This window comes from Tauraco erythrolophus, chromosome 11, assembly GCF_009769465.1.
Source record: "Tauraco erythrolophus isolate bTauEry1 chromosome 11, bTauEry1.pri, whole genome shotgun sequence".
NCBI classification, from domain to species: domain Eukaryota; kingdom Metazoa; phylum Chordata; class Aves; order Musophagiformes; family Musophagidae; genus Tauraco; species Tauraco erythrolophus.
The window spans coordinates 3,786,275-3,808,594 of record NC_141475.1 but is presented as its reverse complement, the minus strand read 5'-3'; the positions used below and the strand labels follow the sequence as shown (position 1 = coordinate 3,808,594).

The following is a 22,320-nucleotide window of genomic DNA, read 5'->3' as shown; positions in this document are numbered from 1 at the left end:
AGTTTACAGCAGCAAAAATAGGAGAAGGCTCTACTTTTAACCCAACCTATTTGTAAGTGTCAGAGGCCACATATAAAGCTGTTTGGTTAAAGCCTTTGGACCACCTGTAAAAGTAGGGCTTGCAACCGTGATGGTGCCAATAAGAAAAACCAAACCAGCCTCTGCTCAAAAAGAGAGGCCTGTAAATAGAACAATTCTGCGAAACCACCAGAGCACAGCCCACGCTTTTCTCCAAAGCGGGCTGCTTCGGCTCGTTGTGGTTATTGATAGCAACCTAAGCCAGACAGTGGGCATGCTCGGTTTGCGTGGCCTCTGCAGTCTGAAGCAGGATGGAAGCACCAGTGCTCACAGCAGCCTTTCACCAGGAGTCCTGCTCCTGCTGGGAGGAAATGGACATCTCAAAAATGCCTCCCTCATTTTCTTCTCTGTTAAAAGCCCATCATTGCTAAGGAAGATATAAGTGTGAAGCTCTTAATTCAATTTTCCGATGTGTAGAGTAGGAAACATAAGTTTATATTAATATAACATAGGCCCTGCATTCAGACTTTCCAGGAGAATTTAAACCAGACATTGAAAAGCAGATTTAGAGCAAAAACAGGAAAAAAAAACCACCAGTTGCTTTACATGCAAAATGTAATTAGCTGATGCAACTCACTTCAGCCAAAATATAAGTGAGATTCAGGAATGGATTAGGCATTTACACAGATAATGAGAATATCCAGATCAACAAGACAGAACAAAGTTTGCAGAATACAATCTCATTTCTCAGAGCATAAACCAACTTCTAGCAATGGATGTTGGAAAAGGCTCCTCAGGGCAGGCTGCCCCATAATTTCCTCCTTAATTTTACTGCACCCTCTTCTGAAGCACTGTTGCATACAGGAAACTAGACTAAATATAGCATTAGTCTGGACTAGCAGTCCTCTGTTTGGGGTTGTACACAAGGAGCTTTATTAAGGAATTCATGGACAGTGCACATTCCTCTCACCTTTAATCACGCAGTTGTTAAGGATATCGCTAGAAAGCTAACATTGCATCTCAGTATTATAGCTGCTGCGGAAGATGACTTACAAGACATTCAATGGTACAGAAAGCAAGTGTAAGCCACACGGGGACAGTGCAAACACTAAGAATCTTCACTAGATGAGTTTGGTAAAGCATAAATGCAAAAGCAACCAAATGAAAATAAAATCAGTTTTGTACAGTCCGCTGAGAAACTTCAATGAATAACCAAAGGCTGCAAGCCAGCCTTCCAGGCTAGGACTTGGTTCACCAGCAACTTAGAGAATCTTCGACACTGAGTAAGTCTAGGCAGGTGGCACAAGCCATCATTTAAGCTCTCATCCGTGGCGAAAGCGACCAACCTTTTTGTTAGGTAGCCCTGAAAGCAGAAGTCATGGCAGGGCAGCCTTCCTGTCCTCCACTGGTAGGTCAAGTAAGCATCAGGTTTTGAGTTTGCTACCTTCTTCTAGTTGAAAATTTTAATAAGCAATAGAGATTTGTGATTTTATGGCCACTGATCTCAGGGTTGATCCCTGGAAGACCATGCACGTACTGAGAACATGCAGTTTACTAGAAACCTAGGTCCTAAATTTCTAATTCATGCCAGACTACGTAGCTTCTCTGGCAGCTTGTTCTTTTAGTCACTCATCAGTTGAGGACATATTCTTGTCTTCATCATCAAGCATATCTTTTAGCTGTTGACGAGCAAACTCCTCAAATACCAGCTCAGCTTCACTGAAATGGAAGAAACATAAGTTTTCAAAATGATGTCAGCTTTTTTTTTATACCAGCAGACTACAGGCAACATATAGGAGGAAGAAGAGAAGCTCGGAGCAGACTCTGGTAACGTTTCCTTTGTCTTCCAAGGGATTTGGATCACATTCCCACAGGCACAATCTTCACTGGTGGCATTCTAGCTAGTATGAAAAGCAGTTGATTGAGCAAGTCAGGACACAAACTGAGGAGGTTTTAATCTGTAGGGAATCATATCCATTCCAGCTAAATATTTATCAGCCAGCTGAATAGTCTGCAGCCTGAAAGGATCTTTGTCTAGAAATAAAATGGGAAACCTTTCATCCTTACTCCTTCTGTACTAAAGTAGGGGCATATGGTCAAACCTATTGAGCTCCTGAAACTCAGAGCTACAGAACACATCCCTCCCTCCAACTGTGAAGCAAACCATGTTCTCTTAAGCTAGTTTCACATGGTCAGCCATCACTGTTCAACTGATAGCAGTAATTGGTCAAGCCACAGTTAACAAACTTTGGATTTCAGCTCATATTCTGTGAACCCTGTAGACTTTTTTAGCATTTTGAGGAGTTTTCAAAGAGTCAATGCACAACTGCAGCTAGAATGTCAAGTATCATGAAAAGAAACTTACTCATCCTTCCCTGCAGTCATCAGCATGCAGTAAAGGAGGAAAAAAAGACAAATCAAGTAGTTAGAACAGTGGATGCTAAAACCAGCAAAAATTTATAAACTGACGAAACAGTGACAAGCAGTAGGATTTGCAACAATACAAGGACAACTCCAGAAAGTCTCAAAATGTGCATAAATGCACCTGATGAAGCAAAAACTTGATCTCCCAGATGGAAAAGCACTCTAGCAACATTCCCCAAGACATCTGAAAGGCTGAGAAACAAAGACAGATTTTCTCATTTATGCTCGCTAGCGGTCACAGCTGAGACACATCTGTGCACACACTTCTACTCAGAGATGACAGTGCTTGCATGACACAATGTTAGTCTTAATTGGTCTGTCACTGTAATTTAAGTAGTAAGCTGATAGCTGATGAGAAGATGATCTTCTCATTCAATAAACATGAAGGTATTAAAATCAAGCAAGGTCAGAATATAGAAAGGCCTAGGTGGTCTCATTAGTTTATGCATTTGAGGCAATATTGCTGATTTCATCCTTGCCTAAATATAATCCTGAGACCTTTGGCACTTGTGTTTCTTTAATGGGATCTTTGCTAACCACACCGTAACAAATCCTGCTTGCTAGCAGGATTCCTTGGAAGCTGCTTCAGCATAGCCTAAAATAAGCAGAACAGACTGTATTGCAGTAATGAAATCAGGGCAGGGATTTTTTTGTTCTCAGTTACTTTAGCTTTAGCAAGTAACAGTTGCTTCACTGGCTTACTTCTCATGAGTTTACGTCAGAGGGAAAAGCACACCTAGGCCATCATTCTAGAGAAGTCCTCAGGGATCTGGGATGCTTCAGTGACTGGACAACTTGCTACCTGGAGAATTCCCACCCACAATGCACACTGAAATCAAGGACAACAAGTGGCAACTAGCACTGCTGGAAAAGTCAGCATTAGAAGTGTGTCAAACAGGGCAAGTCTAGCCAAAATGCCTCAAAGGATGGATCATGTAAAGACATTCATGATGGTGTCTATCCAGACTCGGAAAGGATGGTTTCTTCTACTCACAGAAGCCAAGATGAAGTCTGGAAAGTTTCAGGGCATGTGCGCTTGATTGAAATGGATTTAAAATGAAATACTTAGAACTTTGGAAATTTCCAACACATAAAGCATCATTCTCATTTCATTTTTCCTCCAATTTTTATTCTTTAAATAGTCTGCTCTCTTTCCCCTCTTTGAAGTACACTCATTTCATAGGAACAGTGACATCAATGATGTGGGTGAAGCCGAGTGATACCCACCAATGCGGTTTGAAGCCAATTTTACAAAATGGTTTGAGGGGGGAGGATAGGTATCGTTTCAGTCGGGCATACACTTTACCATGAGATAAACGCTTATCAAATTGATACATAGATAGTTTGGCAGTAGGGTAACGCTTATTACACACCTCATGTTAGATTTCCTCCAAAGATGCACCTTCAGGCTGCTATACCAACATGTAGCTTCTTAAATGGCTACAGCTGCACTCGAGCAGGAGTTAGACCCACTCCACATAGTTACCCTGCTCTCCTGTGGCTTATTTAACATTCTAATATTGAAAAATTCTCAGGAATCTGAAAATGGGTAGACTTTTTTTTTTTAACAGGCATTCCAGCAATTGTTTAGAGGGTTGGGATCGGAGGGGGCTGTGTTCAAGGACCAACGAGGCTCCAGAATGTCATCATACTCTCTGCAGAGGGTTTTCTGTAAGCTTTTATTATGCAGCCACAGAACTGATTCCATATAATTAAAGTTGTAGCACATGGTAATTTTCATTATAAGCTTGCTTTTAACCTCACTTAACTTTAGGGGGGGATAAAAAGGGAGTAGGCTGTGTTATTTTTCAAGACATTAAAGTGCTTAAAAAATACACTAATTCTGAAAGCTACAATATCAATCCAGGGCAGGTATAGCTTTAATATAAAAGGAATAAAGCATTTATGGGTTTCTCGAAACCAGCCTTTTCGTCCAAGTTTAACAAGGGAGCAGATAAATGATCTTTGTTCGATGACAGCCAAAACAAAGGCCAGTGTCCAAGACATAGGCCCACAAAACGTAAAACATCAGGAGAAGGGCAGGAAAACCCCAGACCAAAGAACTCACGCTGAGACCACAGCCTTGAGAAAAACTCAGCAGGAGCTTCTGGGCAAACTGCTGACTGGGAAAGGACTTGGAAGCATGAAGAAACACAGCCCAGTTTGAATCTATCTTTAAAAGAAACAGATCTCTATCCATTTTTGTCAACAGGCGGAAAAGAGAGACTGCCAAAGCGACAGGAGCTGCTTTGCCTAAAAATAACCACCTGTGAACCACATGGGTCCAAAAACAGTTGCTAAACCAGCACATATGAAACATGCAAATGCTGGCCTAGGAGAAGTCCAAGACAAGGAAGCTATAAATAAACATGGGAAAGGAAAGGCAGCAAGCCATTCCTTTTCTGTCTCCTCCAGGCACAGAAAAGAAAGAGCAAGCAACCTGCAATAGCCATGCACTCCTACAGACCTGCTTTTTACTGAGTGATGGATGCTTCAGAGCTCGCTCACAGACAAATAAAAAGGGCAAAGCAATCTGCTGTGAAACAACGCACACAGCAGTTGATCACACTTGCCCCAGTTGGGCCCCCAAAAAATTAAACCGTGTTCTTGAGAAGCTTCTCTTTCTGAGGTTCACTGCGCTCAAATCAGCCGTGTATGATTCAATATACTGATGCTACATGTTTCATTTACTTCTGCCATAAATCACCTTGGCTAGAGAAGGGAAAAAGATCCCCACTGAAAGGGATAAATCATAATACGTGGCATTTTTTCACCCCACTTTAGCTTTGATTCTCTAAGATGGTTGTTTTGACTTCTTTCCTTTCTCCCAGCTGTGTCTCAAGATGAAGTGACAGTCAAGTAAGCAGGGAGGTGCAATAGGCAAACTGGTTACTACTGACTCATCGGTAAAAACAAAACAGAACGGAAAAAGAAGATAAGGAGTGATCTCAAAATTCCCTGTGCATGCACCCCTGCCTACACCCACTGCAGAGACTGCTGAACAAGCCAACAAAGAAAAATTCCATCTTTTGGGGCCTTTGAGAGTCTAAACACTGTTCGTTGAAGCTCCATCTCTGCAATAAAGTCTTGATTTGCTTGATTCCAAATTAGATGGTATTTCTCTAATGAAACACAGTTTATTTCTCAGAGTTTGTGAACTAAGGTGGTGGAATAAATATTTAAAAAGCATGAACTCACAATTTGGAAGAGTGATAAGCACAGGGCATGGAAAACTACCAGCAAATAAAGCCGGAAAGAGTTTTAGTTTCCCAGCTTCATATGGGAGGCTGTTTTATTCCCTGTAATGAGCTCAGACACCACATTCCAGCACAGTTTTCAAGTCTGCTATGAAGGCTTCAGAGGAATTTTCTGCTGTGTTACAGCATCTTTAAGAGAAAGCATTTATTTCTCAAGTTAAGCGTTTGTAAGGCTTTCCCACAGGACAGCCCCTGAAAGTACCTGAATTTTTTCGTATTTATAAGAAACCTGCAATTTTCATCTGTACAAAATGCATGAAACATAGCTGTCTTCTGACAGCAAGCTCCTAGAAGGCTTTGATGTAGCAAACAATACGTGGGCTGTGTCTTTGGTAAGAGGATGTGCTGGGGGAAGTGATCTGAGAAATATTGCAGTTCTCCATTTCCCTTGTAAAGTCTTCTGCCCACATCCTTTTGAGTGTACTATAAAGAAAGAGTGTATTAGCCATCCTTTGAAGTGATCTTAGAAGGAAGAACTGTCTGACTTCTATTTTTCCTCATATTATAAGCACTTCTGCCAGAATTATCTGTCTGAAGCACAATAAGAAGGGGGTTGTGGCATTGTTAATAACAAAAAACGTCCTGTAAAAAAATTCACATAATTCTGAAAATGTAAAATTTTGTAAATGTAATAAAAAAGTTGCCTAAGCCTTTGGATGATCCTTGGTTCAGGTTTTCAAGCTTTTCTCCTTATCCATGAAAGCTCCAGATTTTGCAGCCCTGAGCTGCCCCACCAGCACCTCTGCCCTGTGAGGCTCCCCAGGGACACTAGAAGGCCTTCACCAGCCACTGCTCCTGGGGCCACTGGTGCCAGCCCCAGCCCCTCGCCGAGCTCCTGGGCAGGCGGATTGCTGCAAGAAACTGGGGGAAATGCTTCAGTACGCACAAGCTACCAGAAGAGACAGAAGACCCTTGCCAAAGCGGTTCCCCCACGATGAATCACTCACTTGAGATCATGATGGAGCGTGCAGCAATGTCCAGGTTTTGCTGGCAGAGCTTCACTGGCCTGTGGCATTGAAAGGGAAAATGGCAGCGTGGCCACAGCTACGCCAACAAAAGCACCTGCCTCACAGCCACTTCTCCAAGGGGATCCAACATTGTGAGTCCTATGGATCAACCCCGAAGACCTGGTTTCCACCTCACAGGCCAGCTGGAGGCAGCTTTGTGCTGCTGTGGGGCGTCCTGTGCCACCCCTCGGTGATGTGGTTGTCTCCTTTGTGGCCACAGCAGAAAGGGTGTGAGAGCGGAATGGGCCTCGTGGATTTGTCCTGAGGGTGCTTCCTAGACTCACTGCACTAGTCTGATGGAGGTGGAACATGCACAAAAGCCTCCCTTATGATCATGTTCTGTGTCTGTGCTGAGAGGCTCTGCTGGCACAGCTCACAGCAGGGGTTTTCCCAGTGAAAATGAGTTTCCTATGGCGTGATTCTCAGGGGAGTGAAGAAACCTACCTCTGCCCACTCCAGCACATCCATAATTAGCAAACACCGATTCCCAGTCAGAGCAACTGAGTGTGGAGAGGATTACCAGTCCCACTTCTCATCACTCGCACTTGATTCCTCGAACAATTTCACACAGTAAGGACTGAAGTGACCCCTCTCTAATGCTTCCAGTATAGAATATGGCATCTATCTTGGGATAACTCCTTTCATAGCCTCCTCCATCTTCTTCCAGTGGCCATGTTCTTAGACATAGCAGCTTTAGGTAAGTTTGGGCCCAAAGGAAAAAGAAAGAAAAAGAAAAGCAATGCAGAAGCAACTGTGGGTTTTTGTTCAAAGCCCATGCAACTTTGTATAAACACAGAGAGCAGGACAAGATGACTCATCTATAAAAGCTCCAGCATCTAAAGGCTGATAATGTTTTGTGTTCAACAGCCACTTCAGATGCTGTACAGGAGCTTCTGATTTAGTGCAGGCACCTAGCAGTTTCTGTATGTTCACCATAAGAGAACAGAACCAGCCAAGGCCTGAGGAAGTGGGAGGAGAACACAGATGCACTAGACAGCCTGCAGTTTTGGCATCTCATCCCAAGCCTCGACGTGCCTGAGGAAGGCTACCTCCTTACACTGCTTTCAAGTTCCCACACTTCTATTTACTGACCTGACTCTGAAGAGACATTCCTCTCACATACCCTCTGAACATGACGGCCACATCAGAGACACCGTGGCCAATGCCACATCAAGGTAACAAGGACTCTAAAAATCATGAAAAGTTTTATCACCACTTAACTTTGCTTAAAAGTATTTTGCTTTCACAATGCTCATGTATCTTAGGTGTTTTCTGTGACAGATTCTTTTTTGCTATGTTGGAATCCAGCTGGGAATTGTTGACAGCTTCATTCAGGACATATCACATGTTATGAGATTTAACTGTGCAGTGCTTCCTCAAGCACCTGTGCTTTGAGTTATGATTCCATAGACGAAAAACAAAGAGAACATGACCCATTTCCACCTTCTGCCATCTTAGCACCCCTTCTCTCTGTTATTTTGTTCCTTGAGTTTGATAGATATATATACACACGCATATACATATACATACACAAAAAGCAGCCCTCATATCAGACCCCTGTAGACTCTGAAGGCTTCCTGCAGAACAAATCACAATAAGCCTCGCAACAGTAAGATTTCACATCAATCTGTTTAAAAAAGGCAAAAACTAGGCATAAAACTCACCTGCTGGGTTCTTCTCCTCAGGTTTGGGGTGCATGAGACGAAATGGCAGCTCTGTGCCCACTTCACTTGGGGAGAAGAGAGAACACATCAGATCCACAGCTCCATTCATGCCTGGTTCAGTCCCCTTCCCACCTCAGGCCAGCCCAAGCCCTGAAACTCCACCTTCACATTCTTTTTTCTTTTCCTAATCATAATTTTCCCTTCAAAAAGAGTTAAACTCCAACTTCTCCACAAGTATCCCAGGCATATCCACTTTAATAAACTGAGTTTATTATACACTAAATATAACTGCATGTACACAAAATCAGAGATTTTTGTAATGGCTTTGTTTTCACAGCTGAATGAACAGACTTCTTATTTCTATCAGCTTAAGGAATAGTTGTGGGTTTTCTTTAGGGAGGCAGAAAAGAGAATAGGAAAGAGGGTAAAAAGACGAATTAACAACTACGACTGCATAGTCTGAAGAGGAAGATGACATTTACCTGGAGGTGAGGTCTCCCAGCATGCTACAAAAGAAAACAAGGAGAAAAACACAAGTGTATTTAGTGCCTTTCCATTCTGGTGCTCTACCAAATACTGTTTTAGTGGTGGACTATTGAAATCACCTTCTTCATATACTCTTCTCTACTTGCCACAAAGCATAACATCCAAATAAACTTGTTTTTAAAAAGGTAATTTTTCATTTTTTTATGTCCTTCCCATGGAGAAAGAGCCTAAGTTTTTGAACTCCTGACCAAGTGTTGGGCATGGCTCCTTTTCTGAGAGCCAAAGGACAAGGGCACAGAGGACTACAGAAGGCAGCAGTCATTTTTTCATGCTTTAGGCAAATCAGTGACTCATTTTTATACTAGAAAGAAGGACAGATGAATGAAATACAAATGTAAACAGCAACTATCACCAACTGAGATTTATCCTCGTCCTCTTTTGCACTGTACGCTGGGAACCAGCTCATGTTGATAACATCAGTTTCTCCCAGAAAGCTGGCTCAGCACAGAACCTGACCTACAGACTCTGACTCTCACGCAGATGACTCTTACCTTCCGCTCTGGGAGAACAAGAACGCCAACATAAAGGCTCACACAAAGCTTCACTCCAGTTCTTACAAAATAAGTATTGGCTTCGAAACAAAAAATTGCAATGCAAACCAGAGGTTCACACTTCAGCCATAGAGTCATACGGTATCTAAGGAAGGTAATCCAACCCCTCCAGCCTAGGACAAGTTCTTTGGATAGGCCAAGATTGATTGCCAGGCAGTTTATGCTTTAGAGGGAGACTGATGTCCTACAACATGTGCCCTTTCTCTTAAGGTGGACTGCTCTGCCCTCTCGCCACTTGTCAGTGAAGTACACATGCTCCCCTCTCTTAACTCTACACAGATGAAGCAGAAAGTCTTTCACTCTTACCCTGGGACAGTGAGCTTCACTTTGACCTTGTAGGAAACCAGAATCCCCATCACTGTCTTGTCTATTCCGTCCTTAATACTACCAGAGAAAACAGACAGCAGTGTAAGGTGGTGCAACAACATAGCAACAATATAAGGCTGGAGAAAGAACAAGGTGAACATCCTATTCTCCTGGAAGTGATGGAGCAGACAAGCCTCAGGGACAGCCAATACCTCTCCAGATCCGTGATCACTATTTACCCTGAATGGATACGACAGGGTAAATAATGCAACTCAGATGTACCCATCTGGACACACATTTACAGGCACAAACTCCTGATAGGAGTGTCTCCTCTATCCTCCCCTCTTCTTTATAACCCTCCACTACCTGGGACCATTTAAAACTACTCACATAGTACTAGAAGCCAAGTTGGTGTCCTCATCCTTTAGCTTTCCATCCAGAGCTATTTCCCGGGTCTCCCGGTTATTTGCTAGCAAGGGCAAAAGTGTCAGTGTCTTGGTCAGGCTGCTGTTTGGCTGCACCTTTTCCCTGAAAACAAGCAGCAGTTGAGAAAGGGAAAGTGATACACTCTCTGATTTGCATTATACATCTAACCAAGAGAATTTCAAAACAGATCACTAAGCCATCCAAAAAGGAGTGAAATTTATCTGTCCAAATTTAGTTGTCTACGATGCAGATGTCTACATCTAAACCACTCAGAAAAATTCCCTTTATAATCAGTAGAGAGAGAAACAAGCATTTGCAGAAAATGATTGATTTCTCATTAAGGCGGACTTCTAAAGTAAGTCAGACTATGCTGATTATTCAGACCTCTAAATCTGGACAAAATGAATCCTAGTTTAGAAGGCCAGTACTCAATGGAAAACCTGTTCCTAAGCTGCACAGCAAAAAGTCAGAAAAATATAAAATGTCTGAGTGTGTCCAGCCCTCCTCAGAAAGCAAAGTTCAATGCTGCATTGCCAGTGCCGTGCAAAAGAGCAAGTGGTTTTCCACACTGTCAATAGTCTCGAAGTTTTCATGGGCTTTCCAAGGCCAGAAGAAATCAAACAAAATGGTGTAGAAACACCTGACCTCAAGCTAGAGCATCTCTGACTTCCACTCAAACAAGAGAGCCTTTCAGAAGAACATTGCAACTCTACTTAAAGATTTCAAGCAATGGGGAGCCTTTCACAGCCCCTGCTAAGTTTTTCTAGTAGGTAATTACTCCTCGAACAAAATCCATCTTCTGCAACTTCCCTCTGCTCTCTGAAAAAAGGTGCAGGGTACCTGCTGACTATGTGAAAAGGAGACCAGCTGCATCCAGAGAGTTCAGGTGATGTGGGGGACACACACAAGATGAGAGGATGGAGCACTACAACAGCAGGCAACTGCCAGACTATAGCTAGGAATACCTCCCATTACTGAGGAGGAAGGTAATTGAGAGGGTGTGAAGGAGCAAGAAGGGATAAGCAGAAGATATACTCACTGTGCTTCCTCAGCAGCTACCACTTTTGTGTAGTAGTCACTGGAGTACAAAACCACATTGGCAACCTGCTCCACTGAGGGAGAAAGAAGATAATCAGTTGTGCACACACATCAGAAACAACACAGCTGTTGCCCTAAAGCCTTAGGACTGGAAGACATGATGAGGACAGGAGGAAAATCCATCCATTTAGAGCCTGAAGGGACCACCAGGTAAGACAGCCTGACCTGGATAGAGACTACAGCCCACAAATGGCCAAAGTCTCTCCTCCATGAAAGGCATTCAGCCTTGATTTGGAGATGTCAAAAATCCAATAACCCACGGTTTCCCTTGGGAGCCTGCTCTTTCCATCATAAACATCTCCCTCTTCTCTAAGTGTGTCTGCATTTATCTCTAGTCACTGGTATCTCTTGCTTATCTATAGCCAACGAACTTACACTAAGGAGACACCATCATTAAGCAGACTGGATACCAAACTGCAGTCAAGAACCTATAATAAATGGCTTATATTCTCCAATCAAACACCAAAAAACCCACAAAGTAATTCTGACATATCGATGAGGAGAGAATCTGGGGACCAACAAGGTCTTTTTAAGCCTGACAGAGGTGTGTCAGCCTAAAAATATTTAGGTATCACTAGACAGTGCATCCAAGACCAATCGATTTTCTCTGCTATAGTTTTGTAAAAACCTCAATGACTTCATTCCCTCCCTGTCTTCTCTTCTCTTTCTCATCCTGTCTCTCAGACTATCTTCCACAGGTCCATGTGCAATGGGGCTCATGGGATGAAAACATGCAGTGCCACAAACAAAACACAGGCATAGTACTGAAACTCCTTTGAAACTCAGCGCCTGCCCTCAGCTTCCTCAGGAGGAATTACACCATCCCTGGCAGAGCAGCTGCGTCTCACGTTGCCAGATGTTTCTGAAAGCCCAGGCAAAACCGTATCCAACCTAGGCACATTCACAGTTAGCAGGAGCATCACATTGACAGGGGAGCCCTTCCCACTGGCCTTCTGAAAGAGGTGGATTTTTTTCCTCATAGTACCCTCCTTGCCCACTGCAGGTGCCAAACCCTTTCTGTTTACTAGGGGGAACGTACTGGTGCCTGAAACTAAGCCATACAAGTAACCATGAGACTCAGGAAAAAGACTGCAGTGTTTCACTTGATGAACAGGAAAGAAACAGCAACAGACAGGGTGGAGGGACAAATTCCAGACTTAAGCTGTTGCAAGCACTACATTCTGGCTCTTTCAGCCCTCCCACCATTCAGTCTTCCAGCCCTCAAAGAATCCCAAGCAACAGTAAAAACATACCCTGGACTCTGATCTTCTTCACTGTTTTCTCTGTACTGTTGTTGATGGTGACAGTGACTGGAATGGGCTCACCATGGTAGTACACCTAGAAGGAATTTCATGCTCAGAAATCCAGACAGGAGAGGCTTCTCCCAAGCCCTAAACGCAAGTCCCCCAGATTAAATCTCTTCACAGAGGCCAGATAAGGCAAGATGGCCCTTCCCAATGACTTGTGAACCCTTCAATGACTTATTTAACCTCAAACGCATCTGGCAATGGGGTCTCAGCCTCCCTCCTGGCAGAGATTACATTAGAGAATTGTGTGCTGGGCCGAGTCAGCCTCAGCTGAGGCTGAGTAACAAAGAAGTAGCTGCTTTGGGCAGCAAAAGGCGTATTGGTGCGCCAATACTCCGATGTCCATGGTGCCGGCGCAAACTCCTCACCTCTTTACTGAGGCAAGCTTTCAGGTGTAACGGCTTGTTGGACATGAAGAACTGCCAGGTGGTCTCTGCACAAGGCTGGGGTCCTGGCTTTTCTGGAGCATATTGCACCTTACGGATCAGCAGGCGTGCAGAGTTCCTGGGAAGCAGCAGAGGACAACATGGTGGTATTTTGTGCTTGGCAGAGAAGAGCTCTGCACTCCCATGTGCTTACACCCAAGAAGCCCACTGACAAGTGGGGCAAAGCTGAACAAGCAAGCAAGGTACATTACTGAACCATCCACCCCCCTTAAGAAGGGCAAAGCTGAAGACAGACAGACACACGTTTTGTTACCTCTTATGAATTCTCTCTTCCACATTCTCTGTTGAGAAAGCTTTCACCTCGAAGTCTACCCCACAGCTCTGCCAGAGAGAGAGGACAGCTGTGAAAACAGTATCAGAAGTCAAGAATATCTGCAGATGTTTAAATATCTTTCTGTACTCCAGAAATTGGCAAATTCCTGCCAATGGCAAACTCTTCTGACTTCCTACTGTTGTAATAAAGATCGCTGCCAACCAGTGTGGCAGCATCCACCTGCTCCACGCTGTTTCTGATAAAAGAAGCTTAATTCCCAGCTTTTAACAGGTGACATCGCTACTCCTAAAAGGCTTTCTGCGAGAGCAGTGCTGTAGAGGTCACAGCAGTTGTAAGACTGACCAGCCTGCAAGGCTCTCCAGTCCATCCTGGGTTTCCAAACTGAATTTCTGAATTGGCTTTATAATGCCAATACCTGACTCACAGCCGACCTTACTTCCCAATGCCTAAGGACTGATCAGGCCAAGCTGACATTTGCTTTATCAGGTTCATACCACCATGGGACATCTGCGTGAGTCCCAGATAACTCTACAGAGCGATATGGGAATTTCTGCTGGAATATCATTCCTTGGCAAAACACAGTTTATCCTTGTGGCTCTGGTTTCCACAATCTGCATCTCATCTTGCCTGGCTGCTAGTCTGGTTCATCTGTTCACAGAAGTGTCCAGTGAAGTATAAAAGGAATGTTTTAATTGGTGTCAGAAACCTTGCAAAACATCTCATTATCTGGTGACTTTTCCTGCAGGGTGTTTGCTTTGTTTACACACATGTGCAAGCCAGCCCTTCTCTGCATTTGTTTTAATTCAGAAGCAGGTCTTAACACATGCTATTTATAGCGATCTAGGAGATTTTAGGCACTCGGTCTCCTTTTCTCTCATGTAGCCTGACAGCCACAATCATTTTATGTGCGGCCAACCCACAAATCACATGGTACCATTCAGGAAAACTACAAGCATTGCCGATTTAGCAGTTTTGCTGCTATTTGACTAGATTCCCTTTCTTATTCTGAGGACTTAAATTCCAACTCTGTGACACACACTTGTAGCTCTTAAGTCTGGTTCCTGAGATTTGCGGCATAGCACAGTAAACCCCAGTATCGCCTTATTCTACTCTCAAGCTAGCCAAAGAAACTCACGTGACTTTTTTTTCCATCTGACTTTCCTCAGCCACGATAAACACAACTGCTCATTGGTCTCACCTTATCAACATCACGAGGTGCAGGCTGCAGACAGACTGAACAAGGCAAGTAATCTGGAAACTATGGGAAGAAGAAGAGAAAAAAACACCAAAGCAATATTACACAGATTTCCAACTCTGCAATACTCTAACATATTGCTCACAAAAGACACAAAGCAATCCTGAAGACAACAGGTCACTTGCTGCAACGCAATAACCCTTTGAAGTTCTGGCTAACATAGGGATCTTAAGATACAGGGCCTTATCTTGCCTTGTATGAACAAATCCCTCTCTTCCAAAAAATACTTTAATAGCCAAGGGCGTAAAAAATAAAATAAAATAAAACAAAGAGAGGAAAAGTAAAACAAGGCCAGGTACGTGAAGCACCTGGTCTAAAAAATCAAACAGAGCACTAGAGGCACAGCTTACAGTAGAAGCTGGAACATCTGTCTCCCCACTCAAGCTAATCAATTGGCTCACAGCAGTGCTACTCACTGTTCACACAGGCCTGAAGCCTGAGCAAAGCATCTCTGTGTCAGAAACACAACTAAAGCCATAAAGACCATCCAGCCATCAGCCAGCGTCCATTCACTCCTGGCCTGGACAGGGTCAGCGACTCCAGATATCAGCTGGGAAAGCTGCAGAGTAGCTCCCGGAGGCTGAGTGCTAACAACCCATTAGCAACGCCAGCAGTTTGAAGATCAATGGATTGTATTTGAGAGGTTAATAACATTACAGCAGGTACCAACTCATTTAGCAGAATCATTCAAAGACTTATTTGTTGCTATATCAGAGCATGTAGTTTTCAAACCTGGATCTTCCTAGGGAACACTAAAGCACACGTGTCACTGACAAGTACTAGAACATATCCTGTCAGAATCTGAATTTGGCAGTAAGCTGTTATTTGCTGACATCATCTGATAAAGAGCATCCTCTGTGAGCACTGGGGCAATGGTATAAAGCATTCCAGCCCCTCAGGAATGAGGAATACAAGGATATATGGGGCTGTTGCTAGCAGAAGGCCATTGCATGTCTCCTTGCCTTTTCAAGGAAAGCGCTTTTCACATGCAGTAAGGATCTTCTTGCACTTTACTGCTTAGCATGGTAAGAAAAAAAAAAATTGGTACACTGCCTGTCACTCAAAATTGGAACTTTGCATAACATGAATCCACTATTAATCCCTGTCTTCAGTCCCTCACTGGGTCTCAGCAGCCTGATAATAACAGAGAAGGAGAGGAGGCTCAGAGGCTCTTATGAGATACACACCGTAAAGAAAAAGGGATAAGCATTTTTCCCCAGCTTCTTTAGCAGAGATTCCTGCAAGTGGGAGAGAGATTCTGGCTTGTCGGCAGGCGGGTACACTTGGACCCTAGAGAAGAACAGGTCCCGTCGGAAGGTGAGGCCAATTACATCAATGTCTTCCTGGCCATATCGGAAAGCACAGGTCAGGGACACATACACTGGAAAGAAACACAATGGGTGAAGCACGCAGCATGCTAACAATGCAGCCAGGGTAGGATAAAAAATCCTCCTGCACTACAGAGTGAGAGAAACGTATTTCAACACTGTTGTATAACCCAGTTAATATTCATACCATGTGTAAGAATATACATTATGTTGAGTAAGCAGCTCATCAAATGCAGAAGAGAGTTAAATTTGTACCCTTAAAACAACAAAAAAGGTTCTATCTCAGCATCTCACATCGAAAGAGGACTAGCAATCTCTGAAACATATGTTGCATAAAACCTCAAACCTTTTTTCCCCTTGATAACTGCAGGATCCACTAATACAACACCATCTGAAAGAAAGGGAAAAATAAAAAAGATTAACAGAAGATAATCAGGGTTAGGAGAGCAGGAAGGGCAGCATGTACCCTTGTGGACTTACCTACAGGTTCCACACTCCCTATGTTGTCAATGAAGTCCCTCTTTCCCAGGTAGATGGTTAGCTGCAGGGAGAAGATGACCATGGTTGAACTACAAAATGCTGATGGTTGTGTGGTTGTGTGTTGGGCGAGGGGGGCAAGAATGGACAGCTGCAAAACTGGTAGAGAACAGAACAATTCCAATTTAAATGTGTATTTATTTTTTCCCAGCAAACATGCAATCCCCACCAGACTCAACAGGATTATTCACATGCTTCAGGACATCAGAACTGAAGACCTGATGTAGACCAACTCCCAAAAGTACAACATAAACACTTGCGCATGGGACAAAGAACTACAGATTTAAAGAATTTTGGTGCCACCAGGTTGGAAAGACAGTGAATCAGCTTTGTTTTAAACATTTGCCAGCAGGAGTACAACTCAGGAGGAGTGAGAGCGGAGGTGTCTTACTCTTGTTTTATAAGACACAAGAAGCTTGACCTATAAACTGTTTACATTATCTCCTCAAACTTCGCACTAAATACAGCTCATGGTCCTTCTGAAGAAGAAAACGAAGCAGACAAGAAAGAGCTCTCTCACAAGCCTGCAGTCTGACTACATGTACAACTCACAGTCATACAGACCCATTATTATGGTACTTACAGCTTTGTCACGGGTGCTTTTTTTGAAGATAACTTGTTTTGGAGGAGAACTAGCATTCTTCCCACTTGTCCCTGTCTTTTGAGACTCAGGGCAGCTCATGGTGAAAGACGGGTATGTGACTGGGGGTGAATTAAGCTTTTCTGCTCCAAAAGGTCCTGAGAAAGATGTCAGAAAAAAATAGGTGGATGAGATAAAAGTAAAAAAGCACTCTACTCCTATGTATAGTTTACCAAAGATTATCTCAATAAATACTCAGGTGCAGCACAGAAGATGGGTTTCTTACCTTTTAGCAGTTCCTCATAAACAAACAAAAAAACTATTTAAAACCAAATCTTCTGAAGCATTAAAGATAGCCATGAACTCCTTTTAAGTCATATTAAAAAAATTAGTAGACTAATAGTAAAATCTGGAGGGGAAAGGATAGCTCGGCCTTTGCAGAGAGGTTTGTAGAGAGTAATTTTGAAGAAATCCATAAAAGTACAGATAAAGGTAATCTGATCAACACAAGGTACTTCTATTTTTAAAAGACACCTCCAGATTTGTCATCAGAGGTTCTAAATTGTCATGAGATAAGAAGGAAGGTCATCTCACTCATTAATAATGGGATAAAATATAGGAATTAAAGAATATCAATACATACACGTTTTGGCTACTTTCAAGGTTTGGATTGTTTTGGGGGGCGTTATGTGTTCTGGGTTTTTTTTTGCCATTGCAAAAATACAACAGTGCAGCATCATCTGTCCCAGAAAGTTTGGTATCAAGCATCTCCTTGAATGAATGAAAAGAAGCCCAGAGGAGTGAAGAGCCTGCCCACAGACACAAAGCTATTCTGGCTTCTCAAAACTAAAGCTGTGTTCATTAAGTTGGAGGAGTGCTTCATGATGCAGACTAGACAGGTGATGAAATACCATATATTTTATGACAGTAAGTGAAAAGTATTGCACTCAGAGAAAATACAACTACAGTCTGATACGCAGTTATACTCGTTATCACTTAGGAAGAATGTCTTGACATAGGTAGAGCAGTTATTAGGAAATAAATCAAGAACACAACAGAGAATGTCACTGATACCATTCAGAACCCTATACATTCCCACATCTTGGATACAGCATACCTCCGTTTAAGACCTAGAAAGATGGTGTGCATTGGTAAGCAGTAAGACCAAATCCAAAATGAGAACTCATCTGTCCTACTGTATTTTCCTAAATCAGAACCGAATGTGACCCATTGTTTTCAGGGTATCATTGAACTCAAAACAGAATGGATCTTAAGAATATAATGGTCCACCTACCTGCCCCAAAAGGTAACAAGTATAACCAGGGGCAGGGAACACCTTGTACCCAAGGAAAAAAACAGATGGAATAAGATTCTTCAGGGGGACCAGGCAAAAAAACAAAACAAAACAAAAAAACAAACAACACAAACCAAAAATCACCAACCCAAAAATTTGAGTGGGGGACCAAAAAGACACAAGAAATTTCCAGAGAGAGATGTCTAGAAAACCTGAGTGGTACAGAGAGATAAGTTTTTCATTTTGTCATAAGTCACAACATAGCAGTACCAATTAAGTGACCCAACAGCAAATTCAAAATAAAATTAAGCATTTCTCCACACAATACAAGATTCAAGAGCACAGTGTGTTGCTGCAGAAGGCTCCGGAAATCACCAATACAAATTGATTCACAGGACTGACGCGTTCACAAGGAAAAGGCTTCTGGCAGGTGCTGGACAGGATGATCCAGGTGCAACCTTAACCCTGTGAGACTGAAGCTGAGGAGCAGCATCAGGAAAGGACGATGCTACACATGTCCTGTTCTTACACTTCTTCTCCCTAGTGGTCTGACAGTGTATGACTGTCCTCGCATTTTGCTTCCATTCTATTTGCTTGCTTTCCTGTTTTAAAGCCGTTTCAAGAGTAGAAACAGTTTGTAGGGCCTATTTGCATACAACAGACTGCAGGAAAAGCAAATAGTTCCCTTCTCAGAAAGCTGGGGAAAACATAAGGTATAGAGGCAGACCTTACATGTGTTTAAGCATTTCTATTTTTATGAACTACAGGTAGGTTTTCCAAGTCCAGAACAGTATTTGTTGCTGAACAGACACCCTACTCATGCTGTAGACTCAAATAAACAAACCACGAAATAACATTAAATACCTTGTTGTGTTCCAGACGCCACAGGAGCTGCCACGGGACAAAGATGTTAACTCCTAAACCACTGAGGAAAGATGAATTTCCCACGCAGCTGTGTCCTACGCTTCTTCGCATCTACCAGAGGGAACCACTAACCTCTTAGCAAACAAGGAAGACAATTTGTAGGGGATTTGAAAGCACGTCTCTAGTTGCGTCCGTCCAGGATTTCAGGAATTAATCCCCTTCCAAGAGCCAATATTGTACCTGGGCTAAGATTCAACTGGAAAGTGGTTAAGTCAGCAACATAAAGCATTACCTGTGGAAACTCAGATCGTCGATGAAAAGGTCTACAATGTCAGACTCACATGCTTTGTAGGGACTGACTACACTTCCATATAACAGGATGGTTACTGAAAGCAGCTTTACTCTAAAGGTCTTTATCTTCTCCTTCCTAGAGTTGCAAGCTATCCAGTCTGGTAAGAAGTTGAACAGACAGGAGACATTTATGAAAAAGGGAGTTTATAAAGCACCAGACCAGGTGTGTGTAAATAGATGCCGCTATAAGGGACCGTCCAACATTGTGAACATTATTCTCAAAATCACTAAGCAGTTTATCTGTTATCACTCCACCAACATCCCATTGGCATGCTGATGCAAACAATATGTTCCAGGCTAGAACACCTCTCCTCCTTAATTTACTTATAAAAGGAGTGAGGCATAACATCCAAGATTTAAGACACATGAACAGAGATTTCAGTTTAGCTTTTCTGCTCATGACTGCTGCAAGAATAGCTTCTTTCCCCCATCATGAATTTGGTCTTGATGTTATGCACAATAGGTGTAATTTTTGGCTTGCAAGCTGGATAAACAGCTGTATCTTTCCTCTGGGCTGCATCTGTTCGTTTGATTAGAAAGATCACATGGGACCCTCTCCACTTGCCAGCCTGAACGGTACCCTCCAGCTCAGGCAATCTTAGAGTCACAAATCAAGCTTGTTTTTTTGCTAACAATCACTAACATTTGCCTGAATATAGCGGCCTGGGTATACAAATTATTCAAAAAAATGAACACAGAACCAGCGTTTCTCGGCTCTTTCAGTGTTTTCCTAATTCCAGTAACGTTTTATTAACTGGAGGTGGATTATTTGGAAAGCTTAATCAGTACTCTGTTTAATCGACTCCGGCAAACACAAACCAGCCCTAAAACACAGAAATTCACATGTGCCTGTGTTCCTGAAGGAAAGCCAGATCGTGGCTGTAGGAAGTAGGGAAGAGAACCCAGAAATTAAGCCACAAAGCCAACACCTTCTATTCAGTCACACAGTGTAAAAGCAAAAATGAGGAAGCCAATTTTGTTAAAGAGTTTGTGCTGCTGCCACTGCAGGATTATTAGTCCTTCAGGAAAGGAACGAGTATTCCTGTTATACCTGCTGCTCCTCTGAGGGCCTGGAAGGTGTGGGTGCACATGCCATTGCAAACATCTTCAGGGGATCTTGGAAACAGCTTCTAACATGCTTCCTAATGCAGCCTTATGTCTGGAGGAAGATGCCCACCCACCCCCCAAAACCACTTGAAGGGCAGCTCCACCTTTAGCAAAGGAACAGTGCAACAGCCACCTCTGCACAGCAGGTACCTTCATTTTCTCTTCTTCCCTCTGCAGGTTGAAGCAAAAAAGGGGGCAATAGAAGTAAATAAACTATAGCAAAAAAAGCTAAAATTGGTCACTAGAATTTCCTACATACCTTGATCCTAAGGAATTTTGATCTAAAATGCTTACTGTCTCAGCTAGCTAGCTATCACCCTCGAGTATTATTAACCTACTTTGTAACAGCATCCACAGGCAAAACAAAGCCCTTTGTGTAAGAACCTGTGTCCACGTTGTAGAAAAACACAAGTATAGCAGCCTAAATGATAAACACCCTAAACCCATTCTGATCCGCCTCAGCAGAGCCTGCAGTTTTTGTTACGTTAATCTCCCAATAATCTTTCATCGTGCTGACTTGCCATTTAGTGATCTGCTTTTCTGCAGCAACCAAGGTCGCCTGGACTCTTGGTGGGTGCCTTTTCAAGGACCTTCTGCCACAAGCAACAGGCAGAAGAAAAAAATACCTTGCCTTTAGAAACGCTTCGGAACGCCCACATGACTCTTTTCATTTTTGCTGCAGTTCTCACTTCCAAGAGCTGGACAGAAGGCCTATTTTCTTACGAAAACAGGAGGGTGGTCAGTGATGTGTGTACATGAAACAACTGAAGACTTTGCTTCATTACTCTTAAGCAGCAACCCGAGCACCATCTTCAACTACTGGTTTTGTGTTTTTTTTAAAAGAAATGTGCAACTCCTACTACTAGCTTAGTAATTTAACGAGGTAGCAGTCCAAGTATCACAGCAGAAAAAGCCTTCTATTTTCAGCAGTGTCTGAAATACAGATACTAATTTCCTCAATTCAATAATTTATCCAAAACGTCCAAGAATACATCAACCTTTCAAGGACAGAGGCACTTGTTCAACGTGGCAAGACTTCCTTCAGTCTCAAGGCAGTACTCCTGAGAGAGGGCAAGACCAGGCTGTATCTGCAGGACATCCAGCTTCAAGCTAACAGCATTATCCTCTTTCCCCCTCTACACCAAATCCCACAATGCGGATAAACGCAAATCCACAATTCATCAGGAAAACACAGCACAGGAAAACACATCTCAGGTTCCCCTCTTCACTCACTCAGAACAAGATGTCACACACAGACACGCAAATAAACGAATCAGAGCATTGTGGGGTTTTAAAAGCAGAACACAGGTTTATTTACAGTCAAGTTCTTACGGGCAGCTGAATAAATAAAAAACTTTGCCTCATATACTCTATTTCCCCTCTGCAGAAAGTGTCTGAACAAAAGGCTAGGTTAGAGAGATGCCTGTTGTAGCAGCTGCCCTCTAATCCAGCCCCTCCAAACAACACACTTCCTTAGTAAAACATTATCAGGAAAGAAGAAAATAAAGTGCAAATAAAAAGGCGACAAAACGCTGGTGGCTTGTCTTGAGGCCCAGACGATGTGGAAAGGTCCGGCTGGATAGTTATGTCAGGTAGCTCACACCCAGCCACATCATGGTTTTGGATGCTTCAAGAGGGACAGAGCCAAGACACTGCTCCGAAGCACAGAGAAGGCTCCAG

At 43.0% G+C, this 22,320-nt stretch overlaps 2 protein-coding genes across 2 annotated transcripts in view; both read right to left on the bottom strand.

Moving 5' to 3' along the window:
• Positions 1 to 1,643: 1,643 nt before the first annotated feature.
• SAG (S-antigen visual arrestin) lies at positions 1,644 to 17,159 on the bottom strand. Its single transcript, XM_086618698.1, has 14 exons — positions 17,028 to 17,159; positions 16,388 to 16,448; positions 16,254 to 16,298; positions 15,767 to 15,960; positions 14,523 to 14,582; positions 13,304 to 13,371; positions 12,973 to 13,108; positions 12,551 to 12,635; positions 11,239 to 11,311; positions 10,164 to 10,301; positions 9,774 to 9,851; positions 8,853 to 8,876; positions 8,371 to 8,435; positions 1,644 to 1,737 (listed from the first exon to the last, which is right to left on the bottom strand). The coding sequence occupies exons 1-14, from the start codon at positions 17,124 to 17,126 to the stop codon at positions 1,694 to 1,696; spliced, it is 1,170 nt and encodes a 389-aa protein (XP_086474824.1). The 5' UTR covers positions 17,127 to 17,159; the 3' UTR covers positions 1,644 to 1,693.
• Positions 17,124 to 22,320, bottom strand: part of ATG16L1 (autophagy related 16 like 1) — a 26,801-nt gene continuing 21,604 nt past the window's right edge. Inside the window, exon 17 of the mRNA XM_086618696.1 lies at positions 17,124 to 17,182. Within this exon, the coding sequence (XP_086474822.1) occupies positions 17,158 to 17,182 (25 nt within the window). The 3' untranslated portion in view covers positions 17,124 to 17,157. The remainder of the gene's footprint in view (positions 17,183 to 22,320) is intronic.

Excerpts from the sequence above, each read along its gene's own strand:
- SAG (XM_086618698.1), bottom strand. The coding sequence starts at position 17,126 with ATGAGCTGCCCTGAGTCTCAAAAGACAGGGACAAGTGGGAAGAATGCT. Across the intron at positions 12,636-12,972 it reads AAGCTTGCCTCAGTAAAGAG|GTGTACTACCATGGTGAGCC; the intron begins GTGAGGAGTTTG and ends AATTCCTTCTAG. Across the intron at positions 8,436-8,852 it reads CTGGGAGACCTCACCTCCAG|TGAAGTGGGCACAGAGCTGC; the intron begins GTAAATGTCATC and ends CTTCTCCCCAAG.